The 26,925-nt window shown below is 48.7% G+C and overlaps 1 protein-coding gene across 1 annotated transcript; it reads right to left on the bottom strand.

The window, feature by feature from the left end:
• Window positions 1-379: 379 nt before the first annotated feature.
• Window positions 380-24,575, bottom strand: HARS1 (histidyl-tRNA synthetase 1). The gene is made up of 13 exons (XM_034779799.1): window positions 24,427-24,575; window positions 24,127-24,216; window positions 18,132-18,251; window positions 17,663-17,758; window positions 16,461-16,586; window positions 16,081-16,188; window positions 10,867-10,965; window positions 5,732-5,825; window positions 5,260-5,387; window positions 4,936-5,178; window positions 2,962-3,078; window positions 1,903-2,049; window positions 380-933 (listed from the first exon to the last, which is right to left on the bottom strand). The coding sequence occupies exons 1-13, from the start codon at window positions 24,517-24,519 to the stop codon at window positions 874-876; spliced, it is 1,521 nt and encodes a 506-aa protein (XP_034635690.1). The 5' UTR covers window positions 24,520-24,575; the 3' UTR covers window positions 380-873.
• Window positions 24,576-26,925: the final 2,350 nt, after the last annotated feature.

Raw genomic sequence — 26,925 nt, forward strand, 5'->3', positions numbered from 1 at the left:
TGGTTAGCTAGTGGGGTGAAACCAAAGTCCTCTTAGTCTGGCTGGTTTGGTTTGCCTTCGAGGTGAAAAAACCCCAGCCTTGGGCTGTAACTGCCCTGTTTTAAGCAATTTGTCCTGAATTGGCACTCTCAGTTGGGTCCACCAGAACCAGCATAGTTACAGTTTCCAATGGGAGTTTCCAGATAAGGCTTTTCACTGCACACTGCAAAATACCATCCCCAGTGCACTTTTTAAAAGGTCCCTGGAACTCAAAGAATGGAACAGCAGCAGCAGTGACATTTAACACCCGGCCCTTGTCCTGAGGGAGTGTGGGGGGGAAGAGTAACAGAGGCCCTGAAATCCTTGCAATCCCAGAAGACAGTCAAACAAGAGGCAGGTGTGGGACTGTCAGAAGATTTATTAAGCTTGCTTAGAATGTTTTACACTTTGAGACGAGGTCATTTCCCCTCCAGGCAGAGAAGTGACACCGTGCAGAACCTTTATTCAAACAGAAAGGAACATGAAGCTGTGACCAAGATCCTCAGTATCTGCCAATGGCCCAGGGCGCCACAGCTCTGCCCAGTAACAGTAATGATTACAGACACACAGCTGGCATTCTCCAAAGTGTCTCAGGAAACATCCTCTCCAGCTCTCTCACTGGCTACGCCCAGGAGCACAGTGTTCTTTAAAAGGCAAAGCAGCATCTCTGCTCCCTCTGGGAAAAGGAATTTCATGATAAAATAATAAATACGGCTTCAAAGACCCCTGTGCCCCCACTGACATGTCATGAGCAAGAACTCTGGCATTTAGAGAGGAAATCTCTACAAGTCTTCCCCTTCCTCCGTATCAGTTGAAATCCAATAAACTAGCTGATGTGGCTGGCTGGCTGGAAGGCTAGGGCTGGCACGTTCGCCTCTTGATTTCCTCAGTGAGGTTTTCCCTGCGAACATCAATCTGAAAAACAAATAAATGAATTAACAGAACCACTCCCCTCCTATAATCCAGCCTCCTCCTGGAACCATTCTTCTCCAGTCCATCCAAGAATACCCCAAATCGCACGCACTGCCCTGTCTGACAAAAGAGCACCTAGCTGTCCTCCCACAAATCAAGCCAAAGTATTCAGAACTGTTCATTTTTGAAGTAATGTTTCTAACACACACACCCCTTCTCTGCAAAACAACTCCTAGGTAAGTGGCTCTCCAGCTTGATTCATCTCTAGCACAGGGTCCAATCTAAACAGTTTTTAATAACTCCTTTCTCTATGGCATCCTTAAGACCCGGTTGCCCAGCACACAGAGAATGCTGCTATCCACCTTCTCATGCAAAGAAGCACAACCATATCCAACACCTTCACAGGCTCTCCATGCCTGTAGGAGCCAGTTCAAAGTTGCCCTTATTTCTGAACCATCCCTCTGTAGCCTTGCTCCAGCCTATATGTGCAAAGTATTGTCACCAGTTCACAGACCTTATCTCCACTCCCCTCCCTGTCCTCATCTAGCATCTACCTCCCCTCTGTCCCCGCACTCAGTTTAGCCATTGTCGGTGGGCGAGCCTTCTCCTCCGTAGTACCTGCCACATCAAACAGCCTTCGTGTAGCTCACTGACTCTTCAAGTCAGATGAATGTGCCTAGCTCCTTTGATATCTTCTGCTGATATTAATTCTAAGGCCTCCTGAGATGCAGTATATGGGAAGGTCCCCATACTAATACAGCTGCATTATATCCACTATAGGGGTATAAAGGAGAAATTCAGCAATGGTACCCAACAATCATTCATGTGGCTGAGAGATTACTGACACCTCAATTTCTCTTCCTACATCCATTCCCATGTACTGGGGTGGCTTTGGTCCACTTCATCTTTGGCAAGACAAAGCCTGTTAATGTCTATCTTCAGCCCATCCCTTATATTCAAAGGCATCCTCACCTCTTCCCTGGTAGCTACGACTCGCAGCTTGACAACTCCATCCTTCAGCTCCTGCTCTCCTACGATGGCAACGAGAGGGATTCCTGTGTCTTCACAATACTGCAGCTGGTTCAGCAGCTTGGGGTTCTTCTTATACAGCATCTCTGCCTAGAGGGGACCCACAGTACAGCAATACATTTGATACCTGCTGATTTCTCCAGGCACCCACTTGCCATTCCTGTTCTTGGATTTCTCCATCTAGTTTGCATTTGAGGCAGCAGGACCAGATCTCTCAATGACCAGGCAGGGGGGCAGGGTCCCCCTTCTGAAAAGCAACCCAATTAGAATGCTTCCAAAACTGAAACAGCTTACCCAACATTAGCAAAGTGTGCCATGGGCACAGGTGGAGCTCTTTTCCTCTGCATTGTTTTGCTGAAGCATAGGGAGCCTCTCCTACCAGTTCCAATGGTGGGTCTGGCAGTTGAGGCTAGAGAGCAAAAGATGCAATATTCCCCAGCTAGGCAAGGCATCAGGGGTGTGGCATGAGGCACATAGCTCTCTTAGCTCTGCTGGCATCAGAAGGGCAACCGATGCATGCCATGCTAGAGAGTGCCCTTTGCCCTGTAGAAGAGGTTAGCAATATTCCCAACTTGGAGCCAAGTGAGAGCTTGTGTAAAGGATTTCTAGTGCTGCACAACCCAGGGAAAGCAGGAAGTCTGGAAACCATGTGCTGCTGCTGCCACCAGGATGTAGCGTGTACAACTTTTCTTAAAGGGGTGCCAACCCCCCTTCCCAGCGACTGGCAGCTCTGGCCCCGCCTCATGTACAGCAGAGTGAGTGCCTAACTGTAGGAATGGTGAGGCTGGATAGAAGAGAATAGGCAGCAAGGTCACATTCAAGTAGGCAGGGCTTGCTGCTCACGTGGCATGTCTCCCCAGAGCATCTCCCTCCTCTCCACTTATGGGGTTAGGGTAACACGAACAGGAGGATGGCTCTAGTCCATGCCCAGCACTGGGAATGGAAGGGCTGGAGCCAACCAGTTTCCTTCTTCTCCCTCACTCAGACTCTGCCCAGCCATACCTTGATCCCAGAATCCCACAGCTCAGAGATGAGCTTCAGTCTCTCTTCAAGGAGTTTCTTCTGTGCAGCTGCTACAAGCACTTGTGTCTCTGTGGTCCGGATCTTTTCTTCTGAAGCCTGGATGCAGGGAAAGAGTCTTGTGAGAGTTGTTGATGACGTATAGAAACACCCAGCCGCTCATGAGCTAAGACACTCCTCACCCACCCAGACCCTTTCTATCAGGACCCACCACCACTTCACACAGAGCACTTCGCACGCATGGATTCAATGGGGACTGGGAAGCCAGTAGCTTAGACAGTGGAAGGTCAAGCCAGCAGCAGCAACGCAGTGGAAGAGCCCCTGGGAACCCCAACAAGCCAAATCCCCACAGTTCTACATTCTATATCCTTGGGGATCCAATTTGGTTTAAAATGCAGTTTCTAGCTTTCCCCACTCCAGTGCCACGGGGTTGGAGTTTCTGCTGGAGATGAGCAATTCCATGGAAGCTTCCCCCCAGAGACCTTCCCAGTGTAACAGATGTACTCTCATTGACCTAGCCTTACAAAAAACATCACCAGCTCCATAGCAGCAGCAGGAAAGGTGGGACCCAGACTGAGCCAGGTACCACTAAGTAAGCAATGCCAAGCTCGAACGAACACACTCTCTCCCCCTTCTTCCCCACTGGAGGCCAGGAACTTCGACATCTTTATGCTCTTCCTCCCTTTCTGCCAGTTACTCAAAGTGGCATTTTCCTGGCTCTACTTTGCCTGAGAGCCCCCTGTAAAGCTCACCTGTTAAGGAGAAGCATTGGGCTTGTGCCCCAAGCTGGAGAGGAGGTGGTGGCCTAAATAGATTTGTTTTCTTAACATGAGAAAATCAGATCTTGTCTGGTCTGTATTTGCAGGGGAACTCTATGGCTGATGAGAGAGCTGGGGGTCATGAAATCACAAGAAACTGAAACATAAGCAATTGAGCAGGGAAGGGATTTGCAGTCAGGTTGCTTTAGACTGGGTGGTCTGTCCCCTTAAGGGCCAGGCAGCCCTGTTATGAGGCAGAGCCCCTTTAAGAACAGGTATTTGGACTTGTGAGAGGGAAAGATCATCTCCAGCTGGGAAGGGTCAGCTGCTTCCCATACAGACTGAAAGAGCTCAGAGGAGGAGGAGGGAAGCTACAGGAAGCAGGTTGGCTGTTGTGGCAAGGGACCTCCCCCAGGGCGATGGCACTTAGGATGAAAAGCCTTGGTTTGTGTTAGTTTGTGAGTTGTGTGTTTGAACAATAAATTAAGTTCTGAGGAAAAGGGTCAAATCCAGCCTCTGGGCTGGTGCCAATCCTGCTGGGACTGTGGAGATAAATTAAAATAGTCTAATAGTAGGCTAGTGGCTTAACTCCTGACAAAAGACTTGGCAGAAAAGTTCTCAGGAGCAGATGTCCCTCCAGCCCAGCAGGAAGGGGCTGGGGAGCTGAGGAAGAAACAAGAGCAGCGGTCAGAGGTAGCGCTAAAGCAATGGGATGAGGCACCTTCACAATTTTGCAATGACAGACACTGCTTTCCCCAGTTAGAACGTGAGCTCCTGCCTCCCTGCTCAGTGTATTAAAACCCATGAACACTCCATGTGGTAGCTGTCACTCTGACAACCCTGTGCTGTACCACTTTATCTTTCGGTCGGTAAGCTCTTTGGGGCAGGGGGCTGTGTTTTTCATCTTCCTAGATGTTAAAGCAGCATCTGAACCTGGGTCTTTTGTTGCCAGATGGAGTTACAGAGACTACCCAGTCACTACTGTGCTGATCATATTTACCTGCCTAAAACTGGTTAATCATGTAGAGCCACAGCAATCTGACTTAGGCAACTAAGTGGCTGACCAACACAGGTTGTGAGCCTGCATGCTCCCCAGCCCCGCAGCTTTTGATCAGCCCTGTGTCAGCAGGGAGGAAGGGCAGGTGCCAGTCTGTCCTCCCCAGGATCAAAGGAGGAAGAGTAGCCAGGTGGCACTCACCTCCACTTTCTGCTCCATGATGGAGAAGATCCGCTCGATTCCAATGCTGACTCCCACACAGGGCACCTTCCGCCCCTTGGGATCGAACATCCCCACCAGCCCGTCGTAGCGCCCGCCTCCAGCCACACTGCCCACGCTGACCGGCTCCTCCTTGTGGGCGTTCTGAGGCTGCAGTAGGATGGCCTCGTAGATCACCCCAGTGTAATAATCCAGACCCCGCGCCAGGCTCAGGTCGAAGGCGATCTGTGGGACAGGAGGGGAATCCCATTACCAGGCACAACAAATGACCCAGTCAGGCCTGGTCAGTGTCCCTTCACCACTCACCTTATCTGCGATGCCAAACAGGGTCAGGTACTCAAACAGCAGCTTCATGTCTCCCAGCCCCTCTCGGGCCAGCTTGTTCTGGGACAACTTAGGGTCCTGGAGCAGCTGCTCAATCAGACCCAGCCCACCTGCAGAAATGACACACAACTTAAATATACCAGGGAGGGTGACGTGGTCAAGCTCCCATGGACTCGCTCCACTCAGCCTGGCTCACAGCCACCTGCTCACTCCTCCAGCTTCATGCATCTCTATCTCCCTCCCAGGGGATACCGACCATGCATCCTACCTGTGATGTGCAGGCTGCATGTCAGCTCGGCCTGGGCAACAGCAGCTAAACCTCTGGGGAACCCTGACCCTCCCCATGCAGAGACCAAGGAAATTGGAGTGGCTGGTGAAGTGACCCACATGGACTCTCATCTGACCTGGGTGAGGCTGGACAGGGAACCAGGTCTCACAGCTCCACAGAACTCACCATGCAGTTGAACGTATTCCCCGATGCGATCCGCAGCCTCTGGCGAGAGCCCCTTCTCTCCAACCATCTCGCTCTTCACATCTTCCCATGTTGCCTGGGGAAGGGGAGATGAGAATGTTAATCACAGCTCCCCAGGCTGAACCCACTGCTCCTGGGAGTTGTTCTCAGTGGAGCGCTCATCACCATCTCTCCCTGTCTGCCACTGTTCTGCTTCATATAAATAGAGCAGCAAAGAGGAATTGGGAAATCAGACTCTAAAGCACCTTTATGCCTCAGAATTCCAGGAGCTAGTCAATTTATTTCATGTGAAGCAGAACAATGTGTGGCAAGGTATAAAAGAAGATACAGTAAAAATCGTTATAAGAAAAGAAAGTGAGAACACAGCTAGAAAAGGCTAAGAGAAAATAAGAGAGGAAAAAAAATACTGCAGAGATGACAACAGGGAACACTTCGCAGACAAACCTACCCCACAGCACCAAGGTCGGTAAGTATTTATCTCCCCTCTTTTAACAGAGGGGAAACTGAGGCACATAGTGGTTAAGTGGCTTTTCCAAAGTCACAGCTAGAATCAGCTTCAGAGCTGGGATTAGCTGGGGTACCTGGGCTCCTGGTCCTGGGATCACACCACTACAAAGAAAGAGGCAGCGATGGAGGAGGACAGACTGGCTACTTTTGTTAGTGACTCAGTTGTCTGTGGAATAATGATGCAGGGTGCCAGCATTTACAAATGAATAGCCAATTACATATTTTAGTAGCCCACTAGACCAGGCCATTCACCCCCCTCCTAACTACTATATTTCTTGGGAGTGCTACACTACACAGCATATCCAATGAGCATATCCAACACACACTACCCACTTACCAATGCATCCCCTCAGGGCATTGTTACTCTGATAACATTACCCCTTACCCTGTCTTAAAATCATCTTGTAAATCCATCCCTGGGACAGCAGCTCTAATGGAATTCATCAAGCAAGAACATGGAGCAAACTATCACAGAACTCAGGGATGACATAGCAAACAAAGCTTTTGTTTTGATCTCAGGCCAGGGTCACAGCAGTAAAAACATCTGAGCCCACCCAGGACCTGTCCGCTCTACAGCTTCTGCTGCTGCACTGGTTATGAATTGCAGGTCCCATGTTTGCCAGTGCAGATACTGGCTTCCAGGCCACGTCTACACTAAGAAAAAAGGTGTCATTTTTAGAAGGAGACCACTAACACACTGTAAAAACCCTCGTGTAGACAGGGCAAAATGACTAGCTATACCAAGGTAAAACTACACCTTGCCCGTTCTCCACTAGTGTTTACAGTGTGTTATGATCTCATTGTAGAAGCCACACCTTTTCCCCCTAGTGTAGACGAGGCCTGAGTATGCAGCCAGCAGCCTGAAATAGCTCAGGCCTTGATTCCACTTAAAAATGAGATTGTCCTAGCTACATTGCTCAAGGCTGTGAAAAATTGTGTGACCTCAGCAATATAGTTAGGCTGACCTAAACCCTGGTGTAGATGTAACTAAGTTGATGGAAGAATTCTTCTGACAACCTAGCTACCACCTCTGAGAGAGAGATTAACTACAGCCATGGAAAAATCCCTTCCATCGAAGTAAGAAGCATCTACACTACAGCAGCACAGGTGCAGCGCCACATGCTCAGAGAGACACAAACTACATCTGGCATTTTGGGGTTAACGATGAACCGCAAAATGCTAGCATTAACTCTTTCACTGCTGAGCATTCAAACCTAAGCATCCAGCTAGTAGCCTTTCTTGAATGTTGTTAGAATCATTAAAGGAGGCCTCCACAGGAAGAAGAATGCAAGTGTTAGAAGTACATTCTAGAGCAGTGGTTTTCAAACTGGGGTACATGTACCCCTAGGGGTAAAGGAGCTTTCGTCGGGGGTATGTAAGAAAAATCCTGTAATGGCAGACAACGCATTTTATTTAGGAAGACTCGGCAATCTAGTCATAGGTATATTATGACCCTATCTCAGATGGGGGTACATGGTAGGCTACATTATTTGGAAAGGGGTACGCAGCCTAAAATGTTTGAAAACCACTGGTCTAGAGCAGAGGGCTGCTAAAGACAAGACCAGCTGCTGCAGGTTTTGTTTTATTTACAACTACTCAATATAGTTAGTTTACTAACCACTCTGCCTTTTCCTGTGTGTCCTGAGAGATTTCACTAAAGCAGCTGTGTAAATTTTTCTCCCCCAAATTCCTCTGAATTAGTAAAGGTTCCAGCAAGTTTCCAAGTGTCCTACTGACACCCTTTGCTAGCCCACGTAGGGATGCGCAACTCCCAGTGCTTGCAGTGCGCTTGCAGGGGTGGGCCCTGTGTATAAATCTCTCACTGTTAATACTTTCAAACATAGGAAGATAACTGAAGTACTGCCGGGGCGGCTGTATGTTTTTTGCTGCCCCAAGCATGGCAGTCAAGCAGCCTTCGGTGGCATGCCTGTGGGCAGTCCGCGGTCACATGGATTCAGCGGCATTTCTGTGGGTGATCTGCCGGTTCCGCGGCTTCAGCGTACCCGCCACTGAAACCGCGGGACCAGTGGACCACCTCCCGCAGGCACGCCGCCGAAGGCCTCCTGACTGCCGCCCTTGCAGTGACGGGCAGGCCGCCCCCCGCGGCTTGCCACCCCAGGCACGCACTTGCTGCGCTGGTGCCTGGAGCCGCCCGAGTACAGCAGACATCTCAGCTGCAAGGATGGCTCTCAACGCTGTGAGTAGAGACAGAGACAGATTAAGGCACAGACACTATAGGCCCCAGCACAAGGGTTCCCCGCTCCTACAGTCGGGTGAGCACATCAGAATCTCAGCTTTCGTAAAAAAAGTTCCTAGCCCTCATGCAGTAGAACCTCAGAGTTATGAACTGACTAGTTAACCACACACTTCATTTGGAACCGGAAGTACACAATCAGGAAGCAGCAGAGACAACACCTTCCATCCCCCAAAAAAGAAGCAAATACAGTACAGTACTGTGTTAAACGTAAACTACTAAAAAAATAAAGGGAAAGCAGCATTTTTCTTCTTCATAATAAAGTTTCAAACCTGTATTAAGTCAATGCTCAGCTGTAAACTTTGAAAGAACAACCATAATGTTTTGTTCAGAGTTACACACAGTTCAGGGTTACAAATAACCTCCATTCCCGAGGTGTTCATAACTCTGAGTTTGCTGTATTTGCAAAGGAAAGCTCAAAAATACAAAGTGTAACTGGTGTAGCTATATCTGCCTGAGTCTGCAGAGAGTCTGAAACAGTAGCTCTTAGAGGGGGAACTGTCCTATGCATCTCAATTGGGTATTAACGTCAAGACCCAATGCATGGCGTAAGGGATGGTCAACACCACCCCAGCACAGGACTCTGTGTATGGCAGGAGAAGATTACAGTGGGTGCAATCCACCCTCCCAAGCAACTACATGTCAGCTACCAGGTTAAGTACTGTGGAAGCTCCCTGCTGTAATTGCTGCCCCTCTAGGAGAAGGCTGGGCCCCTCCTGCTGCTCTATGGGAGGAGAGTGAAGAAGGGGACCCTATGCTAATGTCTGTGCCTCTCTGGGAGGGGAGAGAGCCCCCCACCATCAGGGCTCAAAGTGTGTGTGGAACCACGGCACAAGGAGGTCACAGGGCCCCTCCTCTGTCATGGTGTCCCTAGGCTGCCTTACCCTGGCTCCTTACCTGGGCTTTAACTCTGTTTACAGATTTTCCAGTGGTCTGGTTTCTGGCTCCAACTCCTTATAACGTTCTTTTAAGGTTTCCCCCTTCAGTTAGCACAGAGGAGCAAAGTCATTTGCAGCCTTAACTCCAGCTTTGTAAAGTCTGCCTGGGAATTACAGTCAAGACTCAGCAGCAAAGAAAACTGTCTAGAGAGGCAGCTGAAGGCCAACTCACTTTTTGACCTCATTCATCTTCACAAACCAAAGTGGAGGTGAGAATTGCTGCTATTGTTCCTCCTGGAAATAAAGCTATTGACCAGTGCAGAGTGCTGGGCTGTTATCTTTAACTCTGGCTACAATAGAGAATTGGACCATTACAGCTCATCTACACTAGCCAGCCTGGTTGGCATAAGCCTGTCCACCACAAGAAACGTGCATATCCCACACACTGTGGGTACCAATCTCAGCGCTCACAGCTTCTTCAGGCTGGTTTCTCTTTCCTTCCTCTGTACTTTCATTTGATTGGAACATGGAGATGGTTTCACCATTACTCCATCTCCCTAAGCATCCACAGTGCAGCTCCTTCCTTCCTCACAGGATGCACAAGTTGCTAGAGCAAGGGATGCTTTGAAGTGACAAGTCCGCATATGACCCCAGCCTCCCACAGACACTACAGCTAGCAATGCCCAGCCTCCACAGACGGTGTGTCTCCTGCTCTGATGCTGGCTGGAGCATTGTTGAGCACTAGAGCACTTGCTCACAAGGTGATATTTACAGAGCCATTGACAGGACAATGCCGCTACATCCTATTCATTTGCAAATTTACCTGACAAAACTCAGTCCTCAGTCATCTGAAGTGTGGCTGGCTTGCAGGATCCTGGCCTCTATACTCCTCCTGCTGCAGTCTGCCACTATGCCAGATACCAAGGCTTTAGCAAGGTTCCATCTATACTACAGATCTGTGCTGGAGAACAGCTGGGCTGTAATGAGATCCCCAGCACAACAGTGGATGTTGATGGCCCCACAAACACTGAATTAGAAAAAAGCTTTTGAACGTTCCGATGCAGCATGGATTCCAGATGGCAACCAGGAGTGGGGTGGTGGGATCCCTGCGCTCCAGACACACAGGAGCTTCACTACTCCAGGTTAATAACCAGCAGCTCATCCTTTTAAGTCTTGTGACGGTGAATTAAGAGACCTGCAGAATCCCATGGATTTAGGGTGACTTGCACTGTAAATCAGTTTGCTCAGGACCCATTGGGGATGTTAAAGGAAATAGGGTGTTTCGTGGAGACCTAGTTACACTATCTAGGTGCTGAACCCCCAATGTCCAACACACGGGGGAAGAAATGAAATAATTCAACGTTTACTAGCATTCTCTAACCAGATTCCACTGCCCTTAGTCTGTCTGAGCAGTCTGTGCTGACTGGGCGGGCTGTGAAACCCACAAAGCAGCTGTAACAGGAAACCTCAGCCCTTACCTTGTCTAGTTTGTCCACAGTGGAGCAAATCATTCGAAACTTGCTGTCTGGTACCCCGCAAACTGCAAACATCCCATCGAGGATACGCCGGTCGTTGACCTGGAAGGAAGCAGAGTCACTCAATGGGAACCCAATGGAAATATCCCAATTACAACAGAATCTTCAGCTCCACTCCTCTGAGACTTTGGGGGTAGAGAAGAGGGGCTGGCTACCACCCCGACCCACCTAGCCAACTACCCCTACCACCATCAGCTCCCAGAAGTCCCAGGGGCTTAGCTGCTCCTGCTACGAAACAGTGGACAAGTGAAAACTGGATGACAATTTAGCTGGACTTTCAAAAGCCTCTGACAAAGGGCCTCACAGGAGACTATTCAGGAAGGAGAGGCACGGATGAGAATTAAAGTCCCATCATGGAACAGAAACTGGGCAAGACAGAAAACAAAGAAGGAGGAGGAAATGTTCAGTTTTCAGCATGGCAAAGGTTAACAGCAGGTGCCCCAAGTTTCTGTATGAGGACCAGCGTTTACTGAACACATCAACAAGCAGCAAGGTGGCAAAGTGACAATTATTACAGTTAGCCAAGTCTGAGGAGCTAAGGTAGGTGCGTGGGTGGCACAACAGCAGACAAAGCTCAATGAATTCCAATGCAAGGTAATGCACAGCAGAGAAAATCATCTGAATTACTCAGACACTGCTGGGTTTCAAACTAACTACCACCACTCACGGGGGAAAAAACCTAAGCATCAATGAAAATCGAGCAGCAGTGGCCAATAATGAAAACAGATGCAAAAGGAATGGGACAGGGAATACTGGAAATATTCAATCCATTAAATGCCTCAATGGCATGCCCTCACCTGGAATACTAATGACACTTCTGGTCACCCTCTCTCAATGGAGAAAAAGCACAAAGAGTGGGGGTGCAGAAAGAGGGGAGAGCAGAGATTCAAAGCCTGTAAAGTCTTCCAGACGGGAAGAGACTCAAACAATTGGAATGAGTCTACAACAGAGATGAATTCACTGACAAAAAGTTTCATTAACACAGAGTTAAGATTGCTGGATGGTATCTGTGGCCTTGCAAAATGTTGACTCCAGCAAAACTTAAGACTTCTGAAAAGAATCAGGAAATACAGAGATAAGGTAAATACCCAGACCTCCTTCATTCTGCCCCCCTGTAGCTGGCAATAGCCCCTTGGAATTAGCTGCATGCACTCCAGCTGCTTTCACTGCCTTAGATGTCACTGCATTGAATGGTGGAGGGATTAGCTGGAGCAGATTGGAAGAGCCTGTGATTGAGATATGAAGCTATTTTTTGGGTGGAGGGGGGGTTGTGCCCCTCTAAGGGTATGTGAGAGCCCCTCTCCCTGACCTGCACATGTGATCAAAGGAAAGAGGTGCATGTCTATGACATAGGTATATCTCCATGTATGGGGGGATAGCTCAGTGGTTTGAGCATTGGCCTGCTAAAGCCAGGGTTGGGAGTTCAATCCTTGACGGGGCCACTTGGGGATCTGGGGCAAAATCAGTACTTGGTCCTGCTAGTGAAGGCAGGGGGCTGGACGGAATGACCTTTCAAGGTCCCTTCCAGTTCAAGGAGCTAGGATATCTCCATTAATTTGGGGGAGAGGGATAGCTCAGTGGTTTGAGCATTGGCCTACTAAACCCAGGATTGTGAGCTCAATCCTTGAGGGAGCCACTTAGGGAGCGGGGGCAAAAATCTGTCTGGGGATTGGTCCTGCTTTGAGCAGGTGGTTGGACTAGATGGCCTCCTGAGGTCCCTTCCAACCCTGATATGGTATAATTCTATCTTGGGGGATACTCATGCAATGTAACACTGAAATGTGGGAGTCTTCTTGCCACAGGGATTAGCAGTTAGGCAGAAGTAAGATGAACCTTGTCTGTGGGTTTAATGAAGGGTAAGGGGAAGTACAGTAGAAAGCTGTATGGCATTGTGTGCCTAAGAATGAAGGGGGGTGTAAAATTTAGCAGCTGTAGTGTTCTTTCTGTGTAGCTGTATGGGGCAAGTGTAGGCATCTCCTTTTCAGTACAATGCAAAGGCAGAGGGCAAGTATGTGTTATGGCACATGGGCACTCTGCTCCAAGAAGGCAGAGATATGGTTGTGTGGGCATGTACCATAACGCTCTATTTCATGGTTTTCACAAGTTTGAATTTTGCTGAGCATGAACTGTCACTCAGCAACCTTAACTCTGCTTTAACCAAATTTCCTGTCAGTGAATTTGCTGTTTTGTTTTGGATTTTTTTTTTTTTAAACAGAAAAATGTTGTTGGTAGGAGTTAGCGTTCATTATGGGGCAGTTGTAATTATCATATAGATTTGCAGTTGAGATGCTCTCCCATAGTACTTTTCCTCAGATCTCAAAGCACTTTACCAAGAAAGGAAACAGCATTATCCCTATGGGGACACTGAGGAACAGAGCAATGCTGCGACTTGGGCAAGGTCACTGAGCAGCCTGTGGCAGCACCAAAAATAGAATCCTGGTTTATTGAGTCCAAGTCCATTATTCTAACCACTAGACCACCTGGTGGCTGTCAATCGTGTGTGCCCCTGCCATATACTTTGTGAGGCTTAGAAATAGTTAGGCATATGTCTAACTGAAAAGCTAAGCTCGCTCACAAATGTTGTTCTCAATTTCACTCCCCCAAAGGGACAGTGGGTTCCATGCTGGGTCAGATGTCCAGCATTAGGGACCTCTGTGACAGGATCTGAGCCCAGGTTTGATCCATAGATCTGTGCACAAAAAATGCTGTTAAAATATCTCAATTTTGAGAAAAGCTGGGGTTTTTTTTTGGGGGGGGGGGAGGGATTGTCCAGGAGGGGCTGTATCTCCAGAACTCCTTGATCAAATGATCCCAAATCTGGACCAATAACTCTACCCCACGAGGCACACCAAATGTCAAGGCATATCCAAATAACTATGTAGACTTTAGAGCACATAGAGCAGGGGTGGGCAAACTTTTTGGCCCGAGGGCCACATCAGGGTTCTGCAACTGTATGGAGGGCTGGGTAGGGAAGGCTGTGCCTCCCCAAACAGCCTGGCCCCTGCCCCCTATCCACCCCCTCCCACTTTCCACCCCCTGACTGCCCCCCTCAGAACTCCCGACCCATCCAACCCCCCCTGCTCCTTGTCCCGTAACCGCCCCCTGGGAACCCCTCCTCCTCCCTGTCCCCCGACTGCCCCAACCCCTATTCACACCCCTGCCCCTTAACAGGCCCCTGGGACTCCCACACCTATTCAACCCCCCCATTCCCGGTCCCCATACCGCCCCCCCAGAACCTCCACCCCATCCAACCACCCCCTGCTCCCTGTCCCCCGGGATCCCCTACCCCTTATCCACCCCCCCGCTCCACACCCCCTTACTATGCCACTCAGAGCACCAGGACTGGCAGCCCCGCCGCCGCGCAGTCTAAAGCACCGGGGCAGGCCAGCGGCTCTCGCATCTGCACTGCCTGGCAGGAGCTTGCAGCCCTGCCACCCAGAGCGCTGGCAGCATGGTGAGCTGCAGCTGCAGGGGAGAGGGGACAGCAGGGAAAGGACTGGGGGCTAGCCTCCCCTAGGAGCTCCTCAGGAGCTCAAAGGCCGAGCAGGAGGGTCCCGCGGGCCGTATGTGGCCTGCAGGCCACAGTTTTCCCACCTCTGACAGAGTCATCATTTAAACAGAAAGCTGTTCTTAACTTTAACTAGCAAGGCACCGGCTCTGTATATAAGAGTACATGACAGAGAACTAATCTTTAATGAAGGATAGAGAGAAGGCAAATTGGGCACTTCTAGTCACTTTCTCTCAGAATACAGAACAGCGGGACATCCAATTACACCTAAAACTCAAGGAATTTTTAAATTGCACAATGCATAATTAACCTGTGAACTCACTGCTACAAGATGTAACGGAGGCCAACAGTTTAGCAGGATTAATTAAGCAATCAGATGGTTATATGGAGAATGGGCACACCTGCAGTTACACAAGGGAGGGAACAAATTTTTGGAGGATTCTAAATCCTCCTATGTCAGGGTATAAACCAAACACTGACTGATGAAGGTCAGGGCAAGCAGCTTTCCCTGTGGGCAGGTTATTCCATAATTGCCCCTTCCTCACAAGCACCAGCTGCTGCCACTGTCAGAGAAGATACTGGATTAGATGAACCTTGGGTCAGATCCAGTCTGGCAGTCCCTGGCAGCTCCCCCTGGGGTGGTCCAACAACACAGATAGCCCCCATCATAACCAGATATTCCACTAGGAAATCCCAGCAACAAGTTTGCAGCCAGCGCTGGCTTCCACCCCTCCAACTGATCCACAGAGCCCAGCAGTGTCTCGCTAGGTCTATGAACTCACAGGGGGCCTTAGCTGCCTCCAAGGTTCTCCCGACACCACTACTCCCATTGCTGTCTCGGGGCACCCGGTCCCTTTCTAACAACCTAGCTACCTCTAATTTTCTCAGGTCCTATTGCCCCCATTTGTTCAAGGTAGACTATAAGAGAGGCTGTGTCTGCACAGCAGTATGTGCTGCGTGCTGCCACACGTGGACCGGGAGTTCATCTCTTGTTGCGCAGCATGGGCTGAGCCCAGGGACAGATTCCCTGGAGGAGGTGATGGATTCTCAAAAGGGAGCAGGGATGAAGGTCATCAGTACAAGGGTGGAGGTGTGGAGCTTGCAGACTCAAGGTGCAACATGCAGGACCTCACCATGAGCATCAGAAGCCCTGAAGAAAGAGACGAATACTACCGGACCCTTTTTTTTTTTTTTTTTTTTAGCACTGGGTGCCCAACATAGCAGTCGCCCTGCTGCCTGAGCTGGGTTTGAGAGCTGCTGTCTGACTCCACCCACCAAAACATGACAAGTTCTACACCTCCTGGAGTAAAGCACGTTAGACACGTAACAGAAATGAGGCATAACACCCTTTACTACAACAGGCAAAGAAGTTGGGTGACCCTGTCCACCCCAGAACTCCCTTCTGAAGAGCAGCTTGAGATGGTGGTAGCTGGGTGACAGCCAGTGTCAGGTAGTTTCTCTAGCATAGACAGTGCATAGAGAGGAGATGCCACAGACACTAGGGGTTCTGGATCAATCTGCATTGTGCATTACAGAGGCTGCAGGTGCTGCCGGACTGAGACCAGGAGCAAGCAGAAAGCAAGGAGAATGCTCTTCACTTCACAGCATCGTCTAGAGAAACCAGCACTGGCACCTGGCTCGGGTTTTACCTTAATGAGGAAGTCTCCAATCTGCAGCCCGCTCAGGATCTCATGCACAATCTTCAGACACTCAGCATCGGGAATCATGGGGTCAAACTGGCCAGCGATGTCAAAATCCTGGGGCACAAGCACAGGCAGTGAAAATCTGGGCAGTGTAACACAACTGGGGGAGCCCAGCAGCAACCAGGGTCCCCAGATATCCAGCTCCCCATGTGGCACCCAGGCCCCAGACACAAATAGAGTTCTCTTCCTCCCTGTCCACTTCCTTGTGCTTTGAGCCAGCACTGTAGTCACACATATAGGTCCACCTTGACTGAGTTCCTGGGGAACCCTGGCCCAGACACACAGCTCCCCGCGGCATGGAGAGCACTCAGGCTGCCGGTACTCACACACTGGTAGAACTCCCTGTAGCGGCCCCTTGTCATGGCCGGATTATCCCGTCTGTAAACTTTGGCAATGTGGTAGCGCTTAATGTTGGTGATTTTGTTCATTGCCAAATAACGAGCAAAGGGCACCTGAGCACAAAGGGTTAAGGGTGGAACGTAAGAAGACTCTCCTGTGGCTCGGAAGGTCTAGGACAAGAGCCACCCAGCCCTTCCAAAGGGGGTTGGTGTGGACAGGATCACCCAACTTCTCTGCATATAGTAGCAAAGGGTGTTATGCCTCATTTCTATTGTGTCTAACCAGCCTGGTTATCACTCTGCAGGCAGAAGTCTGGTTAACCCCTCCCCTGTTATCCTGGCTCAATAGGGTACACACCCTTCTCCAGGAGTAACAGCTAAGAGGCACTCATGCTCACCGCCTCAATCACTGAAGCCAAAGGGAAGAAAAGGAGACAGTCCTGCAGCAATTATTACTATCAGACATTCTGCTTCATGAAGGCATCACAGCTTCATTAACCCCCATAAGAACGGCCATACTGGGTCAGACCAATGGTCCATCTAACCCAGCCTCCTGTCTTCCGACAATGGGCAGCAGCAGATGTGTCAGAGGGAATGAACAGAACAGGGCAATTTATCAAGTGATCCATCCCCCATCATCCAGTCCCAGCTTCTGGTAGTCAGAAGTTTAAGGACACTCAGAGCATGGGATTGTGTCCCTGACCATCTTGGCTAATAGGCACTGATGGACCTGTCCTCCATGAACTTATCTAATTCCTTTTTGAACCCAAGCATAGTTTTGGCCTTAATAACATCCCATGGCAATGAGTTCCACAAATTGACTGTGCGTTGTGTAAGGACGTACTGCCTTATGTTTGTTTCAAACCTGCTGCCTATTAATTTAATTGGGCGATCCCTGAATCTTGTGTTATATGAAGGGGAGAATAACAGTTAAAACAGCTGAGTACAGTGTGTCACAGCGAGTCTGGCATAGCCAGGAACAGAACCCAGGTCTCTATTCCCAGACCTGCGCTCTTCCCGTTAGGTCCTGTTGCATGACTGCCACACCACTGAGGACCTGGAATCAAAGACCCAGGCAGAGACTGCCCTCCCCATCTCCCTCTTGAGGCCTCCACATGATACTGCCCATCAGTGAATGTACTGTGTAGGATGAAATCGGCATGCCAGGAGCAGGAACTGTGGCAGGATACAGTCAGGTCATAGCGAAGAGACAGCAGCTCTCCCCCCTGGTCTTTCAGGTCATAGATGAGCTTCGAGTCCTCCCCATACTTCCCCGTCAGAGTTTCCTAGATGAAACAGAGAGATGACATCTCAGGTGAGAAGGGACAAAGCCTAGGAGCACAAAGCTGCAACAAGAGGCTCAGTGAGGAAGCAAGGAGATGCCACATGTCCACATGATAAGCCAAGGGTGCAACCTTTAAACCACAGTTTTACTACAGAAGGCTCTCACTTTTCATGGGAGCTGCTCACACTGAAGCCTTAGTCAGGGCGCCTGCCCTTCAAGTTATGACTAATGCAGCTACCATACTTTAAAATGCACCCAAAGATTTCAAGGGGCAAACAGCTACAGGCCTGGGGATCATGTCCAACTCACGGGTCAGTGCCTTAACCAGCACAGCCACCCCCTCCCAGATGTCACCTCACAGCTCCTGCACTCACTTTCAGCTCAAACACAGGAGTGTCGATGACTTCAGCTCCATGGCGCTTGAAGGTGCTGATAATGATGTCGAAGACTTTCTCCCGGATGGCCATCTGCTTGGGGTTGTAGTCCCGGGTGCCCTGAGACCCCAAATCAAAGGGAAGTGGGTGAGAAGAGCACAGAACCATGGCCTGAGCTGGTGGAATGATTCTGCCTAGATGAACATTAACATGGATGGGTACATTCTGCTTCTTCCATGCACAAAGGAAGGAAGTGGTGGACTAGGTGTGTCATGTGTCTAAAATACTTACAAAGCCAGAAAGACAGGGATACACAATGGGAACAGCATCAATACACCTGGTGAAAGGGAATTAACCAAAAGCAAAAGCTCCAGCCCAGAGAAGAATGAGAGATCCTTGGACCATCTCTAAGTGCAGGTGAAAGCCACAAGATGCTGTCCAGAAGTGACCTGGCTACTTATACAGCTGCTGGGTAGCACACAGCTAATGGGAGCCAGAGGTTCATAGATTACAGAGGGAAACTTCATGAGCCAGAAGGTGGAGAATCCAGCACGGATCCAATTACTTCTACAGGACCAATAGCATGCTTGGCCCTTTATAGGCGCGTATAAAGGCAAGGTCCCTGCCTTAAGGAGCTCACAGTTTAGAGAGGCACCAAAGAAAGGAAGATATTTCTGAGTCAGTGTCTGGTAAAATAACCCAACTAGAGGATAAGGCTGAGACAACAGAGGAGCTTTCGAAATTTAGGAGTAAAGCATCAGGCTTATAGGTGTTTTAATCTAAGAATTCCTTTAGACAGAGAAATTGGACATTTCAGCAAGACCAGAGGGTCTAATACTTGTCTCCTGAGTGCACCTTTGCTATGTGAAGGGGATGAGATTTCTCATTCCATTTCTTCTTTGTTAGAATCACTGAATCATTCTGATCATCCCCTCCAGACAGCCAAAAACCACCATGACTGACTATTAATAAATTCAGACCTTATTCTCACATGGCAGTTACCGGCTTTGCCTCTTCTACTGATAGAGTCATATGTGGTACCAGGGAGAGAAAGGGGGCACACAATATTAAATAATGTGTGATTCTGTGGGCCAGAAAAGGAAGACTGGCTTTTAATGTTATGTTTACTGCTAACATTTTTCCAGATCTTGAGAAGCTGGGAATTGTCTCAAATTTTAAACAACTAGAGACTTTCTTCCACTTTTGCAGTCTTACTAGTTACTTTTTTATTTTAGCTAAAATTTGGAGCACAGGAGCAAGATGGATCAAGGGATCAGGTTATCCAGCCTTTCACCTACTAGTCATTGATTCAAATGCAGCCCACATTCATTACCATCAATAGGTTGCTTAGTGGTCTTTGTGGAATGAGTTGAGGGGTCTCTGCCTAGTGGACAGATGTCCACATCACACACACTACTATCACAAATGGCATTAATTACCCCCTTGCTGCTGTTCTCAGCAGAGGCCAAAAAATGACAAGGCCCAAGATTGAACTCCCATGCCCACAAGGATGGGCCCTTCTAGAAGAAGGCAGATATGTATGCAGGTGGCATGCCCTGCTGCTAGCCATCCCAGACGTTGCATCTCACCTGACACCAAAAATCTCTAGAAAAAGACATTTCAATTTTTTTTAATTAAAAGTTTCTAGTGACTGCTTGTGATGTCTCTAGCCCTGGCCACACAAGCAATTTTTTGCAATTATCCTGCCATTGGTCAAGCACCAGTGTGGCACCCCTGAGGCTAGGACACGCAGCAGTGCTAGTGTAGGCTAGCTGCCAGCTTTTACAATGATAAAGACACTCTGCACTAGTGCTCCAGCTGCTGCCAAGGCCATTGCTTCTGTAACAGCAGGAGGCTGCCTGAAGATTGTGCCATGTGTACAGTGGCACAGCCTTTGAGCCTACAGATCTATTCAGCCATTTACACCACATTCATCACTGTTATTTGAGCAAACCATAGTTCTAAGCCAGCGGTTCTCAAACTGTGGGTCGGGATCCCAAAATGGGATGCGACCCCATTTTAACAGGGTCGCCAGGGCTGGCTCAGACTTGTTGGGGCCTGGAGCTGAAGCCCGAGCCCCACTGCCTGGGACCGAAGCCAAAGCCCAAGGACTTCAGGCCTGGGTGGCAGGGTTCAGGTTACAGGCTCCCTGCCTGGGCTGAAGCTCCTGGGCTTTGATTTTGGCTCCCCCGCCCAGGACGGTAGGGCTCAGGCTTTGGCCCTGCCACCTGGGGCAGCTGGCCTAAGGCTTTGGTTCCCGCTCCTGGGGTCGTGTAATAATTTTTGTTGTCAGAAGGGGGTCGCGGTGCAATGAAGTTTGAGAACCCCTGCTCTAAGCAATGCTAACGTCCCTCATTTACTTGAATTGAGTGCTAATGGAAGCTACCTTATTACCTTTGAAATTGGGGACATATTTAAAGGAACCTGAAACAGACAGAATCCCTGAGCTTCTGTAAAATTCTAAAGAGAAAAACATCTACAGCAGATTAAAACTGACTGACCTATGTCCTATTTGGCCAGCCTCGGGATGCTCAGGGCCCCACAAGACAAAGAAAATGACAGTCCCTATTCCAGGGACTGTACTTTAAGAACTGTCAGCTACTGTCCCAGCAAGATCCCTCATCAAGCAGATATCTAACATCAGCTACAAGGCTGGGGAACCTGAGCTGTTAGCTTCCTGGTCCCTTCACCAGATGTGGCAACCACTGTAAATGGTCTGGCTGCTCCAGGGAAAATGCCACATAACATCCTTGCACCCTGCCCGTACTCATTACTTGAGGGTGGAGCTGGCTTTTGCAGGGGGCGCGAGGTTTAAAGTCCACAGCTGTGATTGCTCTGGAAGAGCAATATTTTAGAGAAAAGTTTTCTAGCTCTTCTCCTGGTGAATAGCCTTGAAGATGTAACTGATGCAAACTGGTCACCAGGGTTACTTATTACCACTATGCCCTAAAGATCACAGGTTAGTCAAGGTCATCTCACAGCCACCCTGCGCTGGCCTTTGGGTTCCCTTCATTTTTCGGAAGACCCCAGATCAGTTCACAGCTAGATGGGCACCGTTGCCCAGGCAACTGCTCATGGAGCTTGGAAGGCCACAAGTGCCCTTCGAGACGGATGCCTTCAGTTATCAGCTCCTCTGCTGAGCAGCCAGCATGATCTCTGGTCAAAAAGGAGCAAGTCAATAGATAGAGGCAGCATGGTCTAGGGTTTTTCAACCCATGGATCGGAAAACTGGGTTGCCAGAGTGTTTCAAAGGGTCACGTGGCAGCTCCTGTGGCTCCTGTCCCATGGGGCTGGCTGGGTTTGCCTCCCTGCTCCAGGCACTGCAGCCTCTGGGGTCCCAGCGCCACTCAGGTTTGGCCCAGCTGTCATAATAACTGGAGTCCGGGTAGGCCAAATTTGAGTGAGTGGCACGGCAATCCCATGAGCTAGGTCACAACTCCACTCACCCAAATTTGGTCCAGTCAGGGAGCAGAGCCAAACCTGAGCAGTGCTGCAGCCTTGGAGTTTGCAACACCCAGAGCAGAGAGCCAAGCCCAGCTAGCCCCACAACACAGGAGCTGCAGGAACTGCCACTGTGGGGAGAGTGCCGGGCAGGACCCAACCATCCCAGGATCCAACCAGAACCACCCCAGGGCCTCCACCCCCAGACTATTTACTGGGTTGTGACAGGCCATAAACATTTACAGATGGGCCCTGAGCCCAAAAAGGTTGAGAACCACTGATTTAGGGAGACTATACAGGCTCCATGCAGGGCAAGGTGGCAGCATTACCTGCCATATGGGGTGTCCCTTGCAGTGCACATGTGCTCACTCAGTCTGCTGTCAGTTACACCAGCTCTTCTGGGGTTTATGAAAACCAGGATAAAACCCTGTGCTTTGTTAACTACCAGGAAGAAGCCCTGAAGTCTGGGACATTCATCTATCTCGAAGGCATAGGGTTAAATGATTTATTTATCAGCAGTGGAGACACTTTCTCTTTAATGCATAGTAAAGTGTGGTCATAACAGACAAGACAGTGAGGGATTTCTGGGAAGGTAGGGCTGGGATACACACAAAGCTGCACTGTTTAAACTAATGATGGGTTTCTAAACTGATGCAAGTTCTGTGTGCAGACAAGCTTTTAGTTTTGTGTTCTGTTTGCGGATGGGAGCTGCTGGTGGCCAGGTGTTTCACAGACCTGGCTGAGAACACTAACAGCAGCTTTGAAAGTGCCCCTCCCAGTGCAGTTACCAGGCTGTTCAGTGAAGTCTAGCTGCTTTGACTTGGGACAGCCCATGAGAACATGCCACCATACAATCTGGATCACCAGAGAAACTGTCCCCTGCAGATCTTCTGTCTGGGAGAACAGTTATTTGGATTGTGCCAGTGTATTTGGCACTACATAAACAAAAGAGCAGGACTTTGCCCTAAACAGCTCACAAAGGATTACAGGAATTACTCTCCCAGATCAGGTCAGTAATTGGTGCTTAAAACGGTGCAAGAAACCCCAAAATGGACAACTATGGTATGGAATAACTTGTCCACAGAGGACATTCTTCCTAATCCTAGTCAGTTTGTGGTTGGCTTATGTCTTGAAGCTTGAGGATTTAAATCTACGTTATTTTGGGGGTATTTTTGTTGTTGTTTTTGGATGCAACATGTGGATATTCTCATTACCCATGAGAATGGCCACACTTTTTTTGAATCCTACAAGAGAAAAAGAGAATGGGAGACAAAACCAGAGCAGGGTGATGGAATAAGGAAGATAAGCTTGTGGCTGATTTTAAAACAATTGTTTTTTAATGCACTAAGTCTATGATCTTTTGGCCCTTCATTCATTTTGAAGGCCAAGACTATAACAGGGTTCAAAAAAGAGCTAGATAAATTAATGGAGGATATGTCCATCAATGACTATTACTCAGGATGGGCAGGAATGGTGTCCCTAGCCTCTGTTTTGCCAGAAACTGGGAATGTGCGACAGTGAATGGCTCACTTGATGATTACCTGTTCTGTTCACTCCCTCTGGGGCACCTGGCATTGGCCACTGTTGGAAGACAGGATACTGGGCTAGATTGACCTTTGCTCTGACCCAGTATGGCCGTTCTCATGTTCTTATATGTTCTTAATCTAGCTACATAATACTGTTTAGGTGTATAGTCCTATTGAAAGACATATATTCTAAAGAGAAGCATGTGAAGGCCTGGGGGCCACACAGATCATGCACACAAGGCTCTTATGGAAGATGACCCACAGATAAGGTAAAAGGAAGGAAGATACACAAGACCTTGTCTACATTGAGATTTCTCCTAAAGTTCCAGTGCCATCACCCTCAGCACAGTTCCACCAGACATCAGGTGCCAGAGATTGTAAGTGATTTTACCACTGTGTCACATTCACAAAGTGGTTAGACAACATGGTTCTTACACTGCTAGCAGTGAGTCAGAGGCCTGTCTATACTAACACTCCCAGTGATGCCACCACTTGTGGAAACTTTTAAGAACTTGCAAAGCTAACTTCTTCCTCTAGCTGTGTTTATGGGCATCTTCGGTGGAGTGAGGAGGGTACAATAGATGGGGGTTGGGTAGGGGGTTCAAGATGAATTTATCTAACTGCAGGTTTCTCAGATGGACAGGTACTCCATTGGCAGAGCCTGCAGTGGCTGTACAAAGTAGAGTGAAAGCATGCTTTCCTGGGCCTCCCGTCCTGCTCCAGTCCTGGCTGTTTACACACCTGGGTCTCAGGTTTCCATGCCACTTGGTACCTTTGTAAGCGCACACGGAGCCTTTGTCAGACAACTGTGGCTGGAGCCTTTGAGGTTCAGATGCCCCTGCCTTCAAGCCCTGCACCCTGGTAACATACTGGCCCTGGGCCAGACTATGCTGCAGCTCATTCCTCCAGGCAGATGCATCTGAGCCACGCACTGTGGGGACCAAGGCAGGCTGTCCACCACCAGAGGGAGAGGGGAAGTGAAGAGGGGCTGCCTGTCACAGCCTCAGAGTCCAGGGCTGGGGACTTACCTTTGGGGTCTTGAGGACAAACTTGTGTTTCCCATCATCTGTGCCCAGCTGCGCCTTCAGCTCCAGCAGCTTCGCCACCTGCTCAGCCACCTGGGTACAGAGACAGGACGGCAGATGAACAGCACCACCCAGGGAAGGCAGCTGGGCTTCCTGGCCCTTTCCCCTTCCCCGGCCCGGACATCCTGCTTCCCCAGCCCCGGCAGGCCCGAGCCCCCAGCCAAACCCCCTGGGAGAGGCGCGCAGGAGCCGGAGGGGGCGCTACAGCCCGGACAGGGAGCCGCGGGGACGGGCCGGGCTCACCTCTTCCGGACTGGCCTTCTCTTGCTTCAGCCGCCGCACCGTGTCCGCCTGGCGCCGCAGCGCCTCGCCCAGCTCCGCCGCCTCGTCAGCCATGGTCACCGCAGCGCCCGTCAGCCGCACTCCCGTCTCCCACCCACCCCGGAACCTCACTGCACTGAGCATGCGCGGATGAGCTGGGCATGCGTAGTAGCAGCGTCCGAGGCCGCTGCCCACACTTTGCCCTTCCCTGCTCTCAGAGAATGCTCCCCGGTCAGCGTGTGACCCGGCTATAGGCACAGCGAGACAGTCAGTAGTTAAAGTTACGCATGTCTTGTGCCTTGCTGCATCAAGGCCTCAATTAAAAGCTTGGTTGACATCCCTGACACCTCCTCACCCAGACTGCTGATCCAGACTCCAGAGTGATCTGCGTGATGCTACGCAGAGATGGGTCCAAGAGGTCTGAAAAATACTCTTTGCACCTCTAAGTCAGTGGCTCTCAATCCTTCCAGACTATTGTACCCCTTTCAGGAATCTGATTGTCTTGCCTACCCCAAGTTTCACCATGTTGGGGTTACTAGGCCTGCCTGAGTCAGAGTTCTTCCATGTTTTAACTCTGTTCTTCCATGTTTAACTCTAATCGACCTTAACAGCCAAGGACAGGTATTGGAATGTGTAAATAGCTAGTTAGCAATTACGACCTTGCTCATTTCAGGTACCAAACAATAATGATGAGGTTTGCATGTTTCTAGCTGAGGAAGGGGTAATAAACTAAGGGTAAACAGGACCAAATAACTGTTTAGAGAGAAGTTACTAACAAACTAGATTTATAGCCCTAGAATGATTTAGTTACTTAAATGTATAAACATGCCTTTGGTAGAGAGGGGAGGGGGTGTGTGTGGGGGAGGGGGGTGGAGAGGAGGAGAGAGGGGGGGCTTAGTTGTAAAATGTATAAAGAAGAGAGAAACTGTTTTTGCTAGTGTGCTCGATTTGAGACTTGCCTGTCTCCTTGCACCACTTTGAGATCTCAAATAAACTTTGATTGTTTCTCCACCCCGGTATGTTTATTGGCGTGAAGCACTCCGGGCACCGAACCTCACTGTTGCTATCCTCGGGCCCCTGTGCCGGCAACAACCACACTGAAAAACTACTTGCTTACAAAATCAGACATAAAAATGCAAAAGTGCCACAGCTCACTCTTACTGACAAATTGCTTACTTTCTAATTTTTACCATATACTTTTAAAATAAATTAACTGGAATATAAATATTGTGCTTACGTTTCAGTGGATAGTATATAGAGCAGTATAAACAAGTCATTGTTTGTATGAAATTTTAGTTTGTACTGACTTCACTAGTGCTTTTTATGTAGCCTGTTGCAAAACTAGGCAAATATCTAGATTAATCGATGTACTCACTGGAAGACCCCTGGTTGAGAATCACTGCTCTAACTGACTCTCTCTCACCCACCCTTTTTTTTCTCTCTCTTGTGGGAGAGGGAATGGTGAGTTTGTTTGTACTACATCTTCCTTCCCTGGCTTGTTTAGTTGTGCAGATGATTTTGTAAGTTAATAATTGTTACAATTTCTTTATTGTTGTTATTACAATTATAACATATTAAGGGAACTACTGAACTCTATAAGTCGAGTTCAGTATAGAGTCAGACTTTCATATTAACAAGTTGGTATTTTCATTAGCTACCATGTTAATGTTACTTTTACTTTTAACATGGCTTGATTTTTATAATTGTTTTTATATTAGCTGCTGTTGTTCCTAACAAAATCATCATGTACTTATTTCAATATTATACAGTTGGCTGACGTGTTTCTAAATATGAATCACAGATATTCAAAATTGAAGATCCTAGCTAGGTTAAAACCTCTTAGGCTGACTGCAGTTATAATACTTCTGTTATTATTGTGAATGTGTAATTCTCCATACTAATTTTCCTTATTTGTCTGCCAGTTTCCTTCCTTGAACAGCACAGGTTCATTCTGGTCACATTATGACTCCCATGCTAGATGCTTTGCTGCATTGGCTTCATGTCAATGACCACTATCTTTACTTTGCCAACAGTGAATTATCTTTGTCACCAGTTATTTCACTTCTCCCACAAACAGTTCAGTACTTTGCCACTGTGCCACATGTAACCCTATGGGTGTTGAACTTACTCCTCTGAATAATCACTAAAGGTACTATTGTATCTAACTTAAAACCCCTCCCTCAGGCCCACTTCTAACATGATGTCTATTGAATACTGCTACCTGGTAACACTTAAGTAGCTGGGAACTGATATGTCTAGCAGTGATCATGACTTTCTTAACCTCTGTGCTAAAAAGCTAGTAACACAGCTATTTTGTGTAAATTTAAAAAAATATTTGTACTAGTTACCATGTCATCCTCCCCCTTTTAAATCCACCTCTCTGTTTTGTTTTGTCTTTACTATGACCTGGATTCTACAAAGACTAATGCATGTGCTTAATTTTAACCACGATTAGTGCTACTGAAGTCCCCACTATGAGAA

This window comes from Trachemys scripta, chromosome 8, assembly GCF_013100865.1.
Source record: "Trachemys scripta elegans isolate TJP31775 chromosome 8, CAS_Tse_1.0, whole genome shotgun sequence".
Taxonomy (NCBI): Eukaryota; Metazoa; Chordata; order Testudines; family Emydidae; genus Trachemys; species Trachemys scripta.

Excerpts from the sequence above, each read along its gene's own strand:
- HARS1 (XM_034779799.1), bottom strand. The coding sequence starts at position 24,519 with ATGGCTGACGAGGCGGCGGAGCTGGGCGAGGCGCTGCGGCGCCAGGCG. Across the intron at positions 16,587-17,662 it reads CTCTTCGCTATGACCTGACT|GTGCCCTTTGCTCGTTATTT; the intron begins GTATCCTGCCAC and ends CTTTGTGCTCAG. Across the intron at positions 10,966-16,080 it reads TTGGAGACTTCCTCATTAAG|GTCAACGACCGGCGTATCCT; the intron begins GTAAAACCCGAG and ends GCTTCCTTCCAG.